This window comes from Neovison vison, chromosome 13 (genome assembly GCF_020171115.1).
Source record: "Neovison vison isolate M4711 chromosome 13, ASM_NN_V1, whole genome shotgun sequence".
In the NCBI taxonomy this organism is placed as follows: Eukaryota; Metazoa; Chordata; class Mammalia; order Carnivora; family Mustelidae; genus Neogale; species Neogale vison.
Window position 1 is genome coordinate 74,147,928 of NC_058103.1, and position 14,230 is coordinate 74,162,157.

Sequence of the window (14,230 nt, forward strand, 5' to 3'; positions counted from 1 at the left end):
CCCAAAAGTCGGGGCCCACACTCCTTGGTAGTTAGGGAGACAGTATGCCCTCCCCACTGATTGGATGTTTCTACCTGGCCCGACTCATCCCTGCATTCGGGCTCTGTTAAATCTCCACTTGACCTGACCCACCCTTGTATTTGGGCTCTGTTATCAGGGACTAGTGGGCCACATGTTACTGGTTTCCTGGACTTGCTTTTAAGTAAGTTCCCCTGCGCAGGGCGGGGGGCAGGGTCAGTTTAAGTTTTACTGCATAAACAACAAAATCACTGTTTAACCGAAATAAAATCATTCTGGCTAAATAGACCCTTACATTGCATTGAATTAAACACTTCTGCATGACAAAGGAAATAGCCAAACTGAGTGAAAAGAGAACATATGGGATTATAGAAAATATTTGTGAACCACACATCTGATAAAAGACTAACATCCAAAATATATAAAGAACGCAAGCAACTCAAAAACAAGAAAACAAATAATTTAAAAATGGACAAAGAACCTACATAGAAATTTCTCCAAAGAAGACATACAAATGGCCAGCAGGTTTATAGAAAGGGGCTCAACATCACTAATCATCAGGGAAATGCAAATCATACCCACCATGAGATACCACTTCATACCTGTTAGAATGGCTATTGCCAAAAAGGCGAGAGATAACAAATGTTGGTGAGGATGTAGAAAACAGGGAGCCAGGTATCTGGGTGACTCAGTCAAGTGCCTGCCTTCAGCTCAGGTCGTGATCCCAGGGTCTTGGGATTGAGTCCCAAGTGGGACTCAGTGGGGCATCTGCTTCTCCCTTGCCCTCTGCCTGCAGCTCTCCCTGCTTGTGCGTTCTCTCTCTCTCTCTCTCTCTCTGTCAAATATATAAATAAAATCTTTTTTAAAAAGAAAGAAAGAAAACAGGGAGCCCTTGAGCACTGTTGGTGGTACAGTCACTATGGAAAACAGTATAGAAGTCCCACAAAAAGTTAAAAGTAGAACAACCATACAATACAGCTATCCCATTTCTGGGTATAAATCCAAAAGAAATGAAATCAGTAACTCAAAAAGATATCTGTGCTCCCATGTTCACTGCAGCATTATTCACAATAGCCAAGGAATGGAGAACAACCTACATGTCCACCAACAGATGAAATCCTGCCAGTTGTGACAACAAGGGATGTACCTGAAGAACACACAGTAAATGAAATAAGCCAAATACAGAAAGACAAATATTGCATGAATCAAGTTGTATGAGGAATCTTAAAAAGTCAAACTCACAGAAATAGAGAGTAGAATGGTGGTGTTAAGGTGGTTTGGGTGTGGGGAAAATGGGGAGATGTATGTCAAAAGATGAAATAAAGTTTCAGTCATGCCAGGTGAGTAAGTTTTGAAGACCTAATATCTAAGATATTAGGATATTAGTTAGGGTATAGTTAATAGTACTGCATACTTGGAATTTGCTAAGAAAATAGACCGTAAGTGTTCTTATCTCACACACACACACACACACACACGTAACTATGTGAGATAGTGGATATGTTAATTAGCTTTGTTGTGGTAATCCTTTCATAATGTATACATATATCAAAACATTATGTGGGACACCCTAAATATAGACAATTTTTATATTGTCTATAAAATAATATAGACAATTTTTATTGTCTATATTTAGACAATTTAGAAAATTTTATTGTCTATATTTAGACAATTTAGACTATATATATATGCCTATATATAGGCAACTTTACATCAGGAAAGCTGGAAAAAATTTTTAAACAAAAGATAAAATGCATATAAAGTGCCTACAGCAGGGAATAGTTTATTCCCTTAACTAAAATATAAACTCCTTAGGATATCTGTTCTATTCTCTACTATACCGTCAGTTTGTAAAAATGGGAACATAACAAGGTTTCCTTGAATGAATTAATGATAATTTTTTTCTCTAGTACTGATGGTGGTATTTTTTATTAATCATTTGTAATTCAACAATTTTTTTTTGTAGACCTACTCTTTGTCAGGTATGCTTGTACGTGTTGAGAATAAGCAAAGACTTTGCTCTCATGGAATTACAATATAGTAAGAGGAAAGGCAGAATATTTGAGCATAGATACTGGTAAATGGTAAGTTTAGAAGCTTGTGAAAATTCTCTTCTTATTGTTTCTATTTTTTTTCAATGAATAGTTGAGGATGTATATATATGAGACTTCATTGCAAGTTTGAGATATAGTACACACAGTGGCTGAATGCAAAAGATGGAAAGAAATAGACCATGCAAACCCTTATTAAAAAAAAACCTGGCATACTGAATGCATAGAAAACAAACTAGGCTTTAGAAATAGAATTATTGGAGGTAAAGAAGGTGTGATGGTTAATTTCATGTGTCTACTTGACTAGGTCATGCAGATATTTTCCAACATCAGTTTAGAAGTCACTATGAATGTTTTTTCATTTTTGTTTTGTTTTGTTCTGTTTCAAGAGCTGTAGGCAGAAGGAGAGGGAGAAAGAGAATCCCAAGAAGGCTCCACACCACATGGCGCTCCATCCCACGACCCCGAGATCATGACCGGAGCTGAAAGCAAGAGTCATATGTTTAACCAACTGAAACAGTATGTTTTACCAACTGAGACACCAAGGCACCCGTGAAGATGATTTTTTCTAGATGAGATTTTCTACATGAGATTAATATTTAAGTCAATAGACTGAGTAAAGCAGATTACTCTCTATAACATGAGTGGGTCTCATCCTACTAGTTGAAGATCTTATGAAAAAAATGAGAGGTCCTGGAGGTAGAAGGAATTCTGCCTCCAGACTGCCTTTGGGCACAAGCTGCAACATCAACTCTTCCCTGGGTCTCTAGCCTGCCCACCTGCCCTATAGAATTGGACTTGCCAGTCTCCACAATCACATGAACCAACTCCTAAAATCTCTGTCTCTCTGTGTCTGTCTCTCTTTACACACACCCTGTTGATATTATTGGTTCTCTCTGGAGAACCCTAATACAGAAAGTATTTTTAAAAATTAATGAAGAAATTTCGTATTCAAAAAAATCAGTCTTAAATCTGTATACCCCTAAGTAATACAGATGATGTGTTTGTGTTGTCTACTTTTGTGAAATTTGTTGGATTTCACAGTAAAATGATTTTTAATAAAAAGTATCAATGGTGAAGATATTGTAGCCCCAAGAAATGGTTGATCCCTCAGAGAAACTCACTTCAAGGAAGAACTAAAACACAGAATCGGTCCAGCAAACTCGGGAGGGAGAAAGCTGAGGAAAGAGAGGAGAGGATAGAAGGAGAAAGTGAGAGTCTCAGACAATAGAATATTCCATACTCATTCTGCTTAAAATAAAGGCACTCTGTTTGAAATGAAATGTACTTTGAACAGCACCCTCAAGAGAGGCAATGATTGTTACTCTAATGGATTTTCATAAACTTCATCAAGAAGCATATACAGTAATAGAAGAAAAGTTAGGGAATTTCCTGAAAAACAGTGACAGGATCCAAAACACTGAGGCAGCATCAGCTTTCAAAGCATTTCAAGTAGCTGGGACTCTTCTGAACTCCAAAACCAAGTCTTGGTTATTTAATTCCTCTGCTTAAAGAAGGACACAAAAGCTACAAAGTTGTACTTATTCTTCAAACTTGGCTGTCTACTTCCCATTCTTGGGTGAATCGCTTGTGAGCATGGCATCAGCTACTTTGGGTCCTTTCAATCCAAAATGACTGGCAGAGTCAGAAGAACCGATGGATGGTTCACATGGCCTGAAAGTCTCTCACTACACATCTTGTCAAGTCATGGGCTGAGTTTACCTCTCCCTCCTTCTCTAATGGCATTTCTTCCATTCACAAAATCTTCTCTGTATTAAGTTCTAGAATGGGCTCCAGGCTGAATGGACATATATATTCTTTACATATTCAGTAAGCTACTGGAAGCACCAAAATATTCAAGTATAATTTTGGATGAAAACACCGTGGCTACGTTGAAAACCTTAATAAGGAAAAATTTATAAGTGGAAAAAACCCCAAAGAGAACATTTAACATCAATGAAGAATAATTAGTCATTCAAGAGTGGATGTTGAGCCTGGTTAGTTGCTTCAAACTAAACAAAATTAAGGGAAAGAGAAAGCCTTGAACCTCAAGCTTGCATCTTATACTCACACATCCAAGTGAGAGATTTAAAAATAAAAGTTATTTGGGAGAAACTAAAGAAAAAATGAGATAAAATGTTACCACTTTATGAAACAAGATGGGATAGGGAGGGAGATAAACCATAAGAGACTCTTGATCTCAGGAAACAAACTGTCGGTTGCTGAGGGTGGCATGGGGGAGAGAGAGGGTGGTTGGGTTATGGACATTGGGGAGGGTGTGTGCTATGGTGAGTGCTGTAAAATGTGTAAGCCTGATGATTCACAGACCTGTACCTCTGGGGCAAATAATACATTATAAGTTAATTTTTAAAAAAAGGGAAAAAAAGTTACCATTTTAGAGTGCTAAGGATTATTAAGCAGCATGCAATGACTCAGAATCCATTAAAAATTCATTAAATTTACTATATACCATTTTCAGGGGATTTTAAGAACAATTTTATTATTATTTTATACAGTTGATGTGCTAAAGAAAATTGACATTCTGTCTTTACTGGGGAATCATATGCTAATTCTCTGAGAGATGAATTTACATATGAAAAAAGATAAGTAATGGATGTAAAAAATAATCAGGTAGCTTAATATTCTTTTTTTTAGTCTACCAAGTACTATATACTATTTTTAAAAATTCTGGGTAGCAAGAAAACCCCGGAAAGTCAAAAAGATAATAATAAACATTTTTAAAAAGGCACATATATATGACAGTCATATTACAATTTTCTTAACACAGACAATGTTCCTTAAAATATGTTTATTTAAAAGACAGTAACATAACTGGAAATAGGCAGATATATATGTGGACAATTTGTACAGAAAAAATGTAAACAGCTTTTAAATACACGAGATGAAACTCCATCACATACATAATTAAAGAAACTATTAATAATAAGGGAAGCCTAACTGACAAACAAAAGTTGAAAATCTCAGTAATACACAAGGCGTGGGGAAATATGTTTTCTGCCCAATCACCATTATTAGCAGTACATATTACTAAAACTTATCTAGAAGACAATTTGGTTGAAACATACGGACTATTATGAGTATGTGCCTTTCCTGAGTAGTATTTTATTTTCTCTGAAGTGAATAATTAATCATTATACTTTTCTGTTTTAATTATTTTGCCTTTCTCATTTTTTAAAGATTTTATTTATTTATTTGAGAGAGACAGAACATGCATACCCAAGTGCAGGAGCATGAGCAGGGGGAAGGGCAGAGGGAAAGGGAGAAGCCGGCTCCCCGATGAGCAGGGAGCCCCATACCTGCTTCCATCCCAGGACCCTGAGATCATAACCTGCACCAAAGGCAGAGGCTCATCTGACTGAACCACCCAGGTGCTCCTTGGCCTTTGGACTTTTTATGTGCAGTTCCTCAGTTCTTCATGACTACCTTCCATCTTTTGCAGGGTTTGAAAAGTGATCACTGCTTATTATATGGGCTCCATAAATAGCCTGGGTTGTCTATTACTTACATATTTTCTCTTCAGTCCTCCTAAGATCTTCCAAATGTCCCCAAAACACACACACACACACACACACACACAGTACTTGCCATAATTATTAAAATGTAATTGATGCCTCCTATTCCTAACCCATTCCAGAGGATACACCATACATTGAGATGCTTTTCTCCTAAGTTGCATTGCTCCATATACATACACCTCACCCTCTAAAGTTTTTCTAACATCACTGTCCACTGTCATTTTTTTGTCTGTTCTCTTTATAATTTCCTTACCACTTTTTTAACAGGGCTTCAGGGGCATAGAGACAAGTATGCATGGTGCAACTTTCCTTGGCACTGAAAAACCACTTCACTCAAGGCCTACTTGTTAGAAGGTTAACGATCCATGTACTTGCCGAGAATAAAAGGAAGGACACAGTGGGTGACTTAGATATGAGCCAACTCCTCAATTCTGTTTCTAACCTACCCCTTTATGTTGAATATCAGCCTGTGTCTCCCACCTGATTTACTAGAAAAGAAAGCAGGGCAGAGGTTCCTGGTCTCTCTTTTCCTTGCTCAGGTACACGTGTTTTTCCTCCTTTGTTCCCTTCCCTTCTTTCTCTACTAAAACCTAGTATGGGGCTGAAGCTCTCCCATCACTTCTCCTGCCATACTCTGTCAGGAAAACACTGGGCAGAGGCTATACCTTCTCAGGCACATTGTGTGTCTCTAAAAGTGTCATAGACACAGCAACATCCACCAGGGTGCCCTGAACAACTTGTGGGGCTGGATGTTCACTGCAAGGATGAGCAAGAGACCACGTCATTGTTATGTGATTCTACCTTGAAATTACTTATGCTCTGGCTGAGGAACTCTTGGATTCAAACTGTTCTCAATGTCACTAAGGAACACCTGGGATTGGGGAATGTTACTTCTGGTTCCTATGCTCTAGTCGTTTGTATGATTTTGTGTCAACCACACACTGAGGGACAAACAACCACAGACTCTGCTGAAACCAGAATGAATCAGGCAGAGACACTCAGCATCCAGACCCCTGTTCTGCTCAGAGTTTGTGCTCAGCTCCCCCTGCAGTCCCCATCACTGTGTCGTACATGGCACAGTAGTACACAGCTGAATCTGAGGCTTGTACTGAGCCTTTCTCCAAGTGGAAGGATTTGGAATCTTTGTTGTAGGTGGCTTCAAATCCTTTGTTGCTTCCCTTCTCCTTGTCCCTCACAGCTTTCAGGAGGAGCTCTAGACCTTCTCCTGGATACTGGACATACCAGAAAAGAGTGGGGGACCATGATGTTGAAAAAGTACAGTTTATAGTCAGGGAAGCCTCTTCTGAGAGGGTCACTTGGCCCTCTGTCTGAGTCACAGAGTCTCCATGTGTTTGTCCTGAGGAAAAAGAAAAGAGAACTGTGTCACCTTGTGCATAAAGCTCTTGGAGAAATTACAGTTAAACAATTTGCTGACACAATGGAAGAAAGAATCCCAAATTTTAAGGAGACATTTTACTTACCAAGCATAAAGAGTACCACAGTCATGAAGCCTGGAGAACACTTCATCTCTGGAGTGTCACCTAAATAATGTTCTTCATTCTTACCATGGAGAAGGTTGGAGTGACAGAAATGATCAGTGGAAGCCCACATTTCACACAGGAAATGTGATTGTGGCAGGAAGCTGCACCCCCTGGTGGACAGGGACTGAAATGCGTGCATGTTGGCCAGAATCCTCCCCAAGTCAGCCATCAGTTCCATCCCTGACTTCATGAGGCACATGTCAGTCTTCAAGTGTCCCTCAAAAGTCTGAACAATTGCAATCCTGACCTCTCAGGTCTTTTTTGTTCTTAGGACACTGCCTGATATGGAAATTCTTTAACACAGCATCCCAGGGAATTTCTGTAGCTGGGAGGGTAACAAACTTCTTAAAGCGTCTTACTACAGTACTTCATATATTCATGGGTCCATGTGGACCAGCCCAAAACCCACTGACTGCCAGAAATGGGATTTGAGTTGAGTATGGAAAAAGTAATTAGAAGTCAAGTCTTTGCTGAGTGGTCCTGTATTCGTTTCTGTCTGTTTTGTTTTGGCACTGTGCTCCAATATTTAGAGCAGTGACTATCACTTTTTAAGCACTCCCTAAATATATGTTAAATTTAAAAAAATGAACAAATGCCCTTTACCTGAAACACTGTATTACTTGGTCACAAAAATTAGCAATTTAAGGAATGCGATCTTTTTAATATATGTTTTTCAGAATAAAAGTCATACTATTTTATAGGTAACCATTTTAATAGTCAAATATTTATTTTCAGAATGACAAAAAATGGAAAATATCAATTATATTCAGAAGAGAGATCACAAATGAAGTTGTCAAATCCCTATAGAATGATGTGAGGTTCCTCTTTTTTTAAAAGATTTATTTTATTTATGATTGAGAGTATGAGAGCAAGGGATGGGCAGAAGGGCAGAGGGAGAGGGAAAACACTCCCCAGGCTGAGCACAGAGTCCAACATGAGGATCAACCCCACAAAACTGAGATAACAACTTGAGCCAAATCAAGGGCTGGATGCTTAATTGACTGATCTGAGATTCTTATCTTATGCTCTCACAGTTTCGTTGACTCTAGCATGAGATGAATAGTGTATGTGAATCAGGTAATAAATACTAATGTTATACACCTTTTTTTAAAGAAAAAATATTTGATTTATTTATTTGCGAGAGAGAGCCCAAGCTGGCGGGTGGGGTGGGACAGAGGGATAAGCAGAGTCTCTGCTGAGCAGGGATTCCCAACATGGGGCTCCATCCCAGGACTCAGATCATGACCTGAGCCAAAGGCAGATGCTTAACTGACTGAGCCAACCAGGGGCCTCACTAATGCTCACTAATACCCTTAACAGGTTTTAGCCTCAAGGATGCATTCTATTACCACCCATCTACCACATTCTGTTGCCAAATGCTAATCAAAAAATTTTTCCTCATGAGGTAAGAAATCTGGATTATCAGCATAAAGTTCTGGAAAGGAACACATCTTCTGTAAAACCCTATAAACATTTATCTCTAGACACAGAGATGGAAGCTTAGCTCAAGCTGTTTCCTAGACGCTACTCTCCACACAATCAGATCAAAGAATTTCTTGAGTCCAGAGCTAACATGGGAAGTTTTCCAGATGCAGAGCAAAATAAGAAATTCAGGTCTGGATATTTCTTGGGTTCACGTGTCCCTTCTCTTCCCTTCCACCTTCCAATCACATTATCAGAAACTGCCTAAAATCTATGTTAAAAAGGAATTTGGGACAAGTAGCTTCAAACTTGTATTCAGACATGTAGGCAGAATACCAAATAAGTTGGAATGATGCTGGATTGAAAATAAGCAGTCTAGCACATGGGTGCAGAAAGTCATTACCTATAACTCCTAGTAAAAAAAAAACATATTTCTAGGCCACTGAAAATGTACAAGAGAAATATTTTGCCTTTTGGTTCACACAAAAGAATTGTACAGCATTGAGGGAAGATATGCATAGTAAATTTGGATGTTTAATGGCTTTAATAATGGGTAATTTTTGTAAAAAAAAATAAACTGTGCCAATTTGAAGTGAGCAATTCTATAAGATTTGACATATGAGGCCCTCAACACAGTTGAGATAATGAACATATGCATCACCCCAACTGTTCCCTCATGTCTTTTTGTAATCTTTCTCTCAACACTCACCACCCCCATTTCTAGGGAATATTTCTGCATGAATTTGTCTGCATATTTTTAATTTTGTAGAAACTCTGTATTGTACTCTTCTGTCTGGCTTCTTCTCAACATAATTATTTTGAGATTTTTTTTTCATTGATCATAATTATTAAGAGTTTGTTTCTTTCTGTTGCTGTGGTGTATCCCATCATGTGAGTAAAAAACAATTTGTCTATTCACCTGTTGCTGACCATATCCCATTAGTCCCAGAGGGGCTCTTACAAATAGAGTTGCTGTGAATATATGTGTATAAGACTTTTTTATAGACATATGCTTTCATTTTTCTTGCTCCATATATGGGAGTACAATGGCCGGGTCATATGGTACGTATACAATTGACTTTGGAAACCAATTTGTTCTAGTAGCTATTTTGTAGAGTCCCTTGCATTTTCTGCTCAGACAATTATGCTGCCTATTAATAAAGAAAATTTCACTTCTTCCTTTCCAAACTGTATGGCCCTTTTTTCTTCCACGTGTCTTATTGCATTGGCTGGAACCTCTACTTCAATATTAGACATAAGTGAAAACGAAAATTCTTTCCTTACATCCCAAACTAAGGAGAAACATTTAAGCTTTTACCATCAAGTATGACATTCGATGCAAACTTTTTATGGAGCCCTTTTTAAAGGTGAGGATTCCCTTCCATTCTATCTAATTCACTGGGACTTTCTCTCAGGTTCAGATCAGGACTTTGTCAAGATCCCTCCTAAATTGCTCATCAGTTATTTGTCAAAGTCTTTGGATACATAACTGTCAAATTTGTCACAACAAAATATTTAAAAAGATATTGCTTTTCCATTTTATAAATAATGAAACAAAGCTCAAAATGATCAGGAAGTTTCATGGCGGAACTAATATTTTAGAACACAGAGCTCAATGATAGCAAAAACCTGTTCCCTGTTTTTGCTACTTGGATTGTCATCAGAGAAAAATTGAGAGAGAGACTATATGGTAGTAAAATGACTTCTTCCCAGCCTTTGAAATATTTTAAGTCACACCTTAGCAGGATCTTTATTTGTGCAAATGAAACTAATAAAGGAGAATTAAATAATGACAAGTTTAACTCTTTCACCAAAAGAGGAAAGAAAACATAGAACAATGGGTACCCAAACTTATATTCAGGAACTAACCAGTGGCTAGTGGCTTCACCATTCCATCCAGACCAAATATTAGACACCTGATTTAAGCAATGCCCTGAAGCAAGAGTGAAAAACTCTTCTAGGGTTTTGTGAGTCACTGATACACTAGAACTCCATTCATGACTAGTGATCACTCTCTTTCTCTGTTCCTTGAAACTTGCTTGTGATAAGGCAATCTAGAACACTGTTGTTCCGATTAAGAAGTATGAATGTTTGGGAAAAATTGTGAAATAGAGTGGCTTTATAATTCAGAAATTCAACTGTAATCATGCACTGAAATAAAGTTCTCAGACACCAGTCTGAGAAGTCATGCAGCACTGCCTTTGCAAGGGAGAGCAGCAGCAGCTGAATCCTGCACATAGCTTTTATTTGTTTTTTAATAAAAAAAAAAAAAGACTCCTCAAAACACGGGAAAGGATTAAAATGGGAGGGCAGATACTTGAAGCAGGCTTGTACTCCCCCCTACATGTAGGAAAACAGCCAGTCAGTCATGGGGTAAGGGAGGAGCCGAATGTTTGGGCTAGCAATCGCCAGGTGCAGAAAGGGGGGGCTGAGGGTGGAATTCTTTCATACCTCCTAACTTATGCTCTGCCCCTGGGGATCTTATCCTACTCCTACTGGACTATTGCCTTCAATATTTCAAGAGCTGGAATGCCGTTGACGTTTCAGCTGCTTCCACAGTCACTCCTTAGGGCTTACAATTATTTTCTAAGAACACCTCCACATTCAACTTTAAGATTCTACTCAAAAATGGCAAGAATTTAGTTATATACCCACAATATCGAAATGTTTATGGACTCCTATTTCTACCCAAAGGTGGACACAACCTTAAAGTCCATCCACAAATAGATGTACATAAACAAAATGTGCTATGTACATACACTGGAATATTATTCAACCTTAAAATGGAAAGAAATCCTCACACACACTGCAACAGAGGTGAATGTTGAGACATTATATCAAATAAAATGTCACAAAATGACCAGCATTGCATCATTCCACTTCTAGAGGAGGTACAGCTCAGTGATAGGGCATTTGACTGCATAATTCCACTTCTATGAGGTACTTAAAGTAGTCAAACTCATGGAAAGAAAAAGCAGAATGACAGTTCTCAAGGACTGGAGGAATGAAGTAATGGAGAGTGATTGTTTAATGAGTGCAAATATTTAATTTTTCAAGAGGAAAGAATTCTGGAAATGGATGGTATTGCTAGTTGAACAACAATGTAAATGTATTTAATACCACTGAAATGTACACTCAAAAATTTTTAAATGGTAAAAATATATGTTAAAATGGTAAAAGTTTGCAATTAAAAACATTTGAAGAGATTCTAGTTAAGATTTCTAGTTTACTCATCTGCCTTTCTAGCAAATATAAGAGGGTGTTAGAATGTACGAGTAATGATCAACCATCCATTACCATCTGAATTTTAAGGCACTGGGCAAATAGGGTTAGAGATGGAAGGAGGAAAATGGAGAGAATGAGGATTTTGGAGAGTAGAGCACTGTTCAAACAAGGAGGGCTCAGAGGTGTGCAAACTGAGCCACATGTTGACAAGAAGTACTTTTGAAGAAATGTTGAAGTGAAGGGCAGGAACAAATAAAGGGGAAAATTCACACTCTGCTCCTTCACTGTGTCCCCCTAAGAGTCCCTAATTATGATCATTTGTGGATCAATCTGGGGAGATGCACTAAACCTCCATGATGCAAACTGAGCACATCTATGCTAGAGGTGTTAGTAAGATGGAATGAACACCAGTACAAACTACCTTACAGAGCAGGCTCATTAGAAACTAAATGTGAATACAATAACTCATGGCAAACAAACCTAATTTTAAACTAAATCATTAAATGGCATAAAATATCAGGATATAAAACAAAAAAGGAAAATCACAGAAACATTCATGACCTTTCTTATTCAAGAGATGCCTGTAACATAATATATACTCAATAAATATGTACTGAACAAGTAAATATGTACTGAAAAATCCAACAATTTGCACACATTATTACTGATTTTTGAGTCAAATGTTTCTAAATTTCCTTAGCCAATTCTTCTAGCTAAATCTAGCTAAATGAAATTATTTTTCATGACTAGTCTTCAAAAAACAATTTCAACACAAATTTTCAGGGATTAGGAAGTGTTTGATGCAGATAACTCTTATCCAGAGTGGTATTTTCTTAGAGTGAATTTCTCCCTCTATGCCTGTACCTGTGCCACTTCCTGTCTGGGATGACAATTTCCCCCTGCCTTGGTCCCAACACAGGTGAAACATCAACAAGAGCGCTGGGGTTTGTGTATACCTCCCTCCATCACTCCCCTCACTGTGGCCTCCCTCAGTGCACAGAAATACACTGCAGAGTCCTCCAGCTGTGAAGCTGAGATGACAAGTTGGATGAAATTTCCTGTCTTCTGAAAATTCAGTGAGTAGCGACCTTCGGTGGCATTTTGCTGGTTGTAGGAATCCTGACGAATAAGGAAAACCATTGCCCCACTGCTGGGCTGCTTGTACCATAAAAGACTATAACTTGGCTCATTGGTGTTATATGTGCATTCCAGAGTGACACTCCCCTTCTCCTGCACTAACATTGCTGGTTGGGCTTGAGTTATCTTCTGGGCAATACTGGATCCTGAAGAAAAAAACAATAACGACAAACAAACACAGAATCAGAGACTTCTGGAATACGTCATGTGGCACAAAGAACTTCTATTTTACACACTGTCATCCCTCCTTCCCAAGGTTCCCGCAAGATCCTGCCTATCTCTCCTGATTTTTTTAAGTCAGAGAGGAGACACGTTCCCACAGGGACCATCCTTACCCAGCCACATGGAAGTCATGACCACCTTGAGAAGGTTGGAGAGCAACATGTTTGGGTTGTCCCACAAGAGGGCAAATGTCTTCTTCTTCTTCAGCTTCAGGGCTCAGCACTGTGAGGGGATCCTGACAGGGTGAGGGAAGGATTGCTGGTTATGTGCTGTTGTGGCCCCAGAACAGGAAATAGGGGCTTCCTGGTATAGCAAGTGTGTGGGTCATGTTACACTTCTCTAAGTCCCAGTGAGAGTCTCACTACCCAAAATTCTTTTGTTTTAAGCAACTTTAATTGAAAACCTTACATCTGAAAATAGACATGAGTAAAATTTATATTGAAATGAGGATTTGAGGATTGATGGTTTATCTAACTGTGATGTTCATTCATCACATCTGCAATAAAGTGGGTGGGTGCCACTTACTGAAAACATGACAGATAAGGCTCACTTTGGGAGCACATATACTAAAATTAGAATGATACAGAGAAAACTAGCATGGCCTGTGTGCAAGAATGACATGCAAATTCATGAAGCATTCCATAATTTTTAAATACTACATATAATGAATTATGGAAGCAATGAAGATGTAAGAATCATGATGAAAAAATGTAAGAATCTTGTATGTTTACACTATATGATTTCACCCAAGGTAGAAATAAATTACTTTATAAGAAGACAGTGTTTAGACATTCACTGTAGCTCTTTCAATGTACCCATTGTTATGTCAGTGTTCCTCCTCACTACTCATGTCCGTTCAGATGCCTATGTTGGAGGCAAAAGCAGAAACATCTAATCACTCTTGCTGAAGAGTTCAGGCTGCAGCCCTCAGGCAATAGATCCTGTCACTGAGGTCTTCTCCTCACTGTTTAGTTTCCATAGCTCAGCTCTGATCAGAAAGACCAGAATAGACACCAGAATTTGGTCATTAGGTTATCAATCCTTTGAATCTATGTTTTCCCTTACCTCATTTGAACAC

At 38.4% G+C, this 14,230-nt stretch overlaps 1 non-coding gene and 2 gene segments (V, D, J or C); 1 reads left to right on the forward strand and 2 right to left on the reverse strand.

Annotated features, from left to right (window-relative positions):
- Positions 1–6,627: 6,627 nt before the first annotated feature.
- On the reverse strand, positions 6,628–7,168 carry LOC122894531. The segment is given in 2 exon segments: positions 6,628–6,962; positions 7,087–7,168. Coding segments are annotated over 2 exon segments (381 nt in total).
- Positions 7,169–12,720: 5,552 nt separating this feature from the next.
- On the reverse strand, positions 12,721–13,314 carry LOC122894532. The segment is given in 2 exon segments: positions 12,721–13,076; positions 13,266–13,314. Coding segments are annotated over 2 exon segments (405 nt in total).
- A 382-nt stretch (positions 13,315–13,696) lies between these two features.
- Positions 13,697–13,801, forward strand: LOC122894891. Its single transcript, XR_006381895.1, has one exon. It is a non-coding gene; the product is annotated as a U6 spliceosomal RNA (small nuclear RNA).
- Positions 13,802–14,230: the final 429 nt, after the last annotated feature.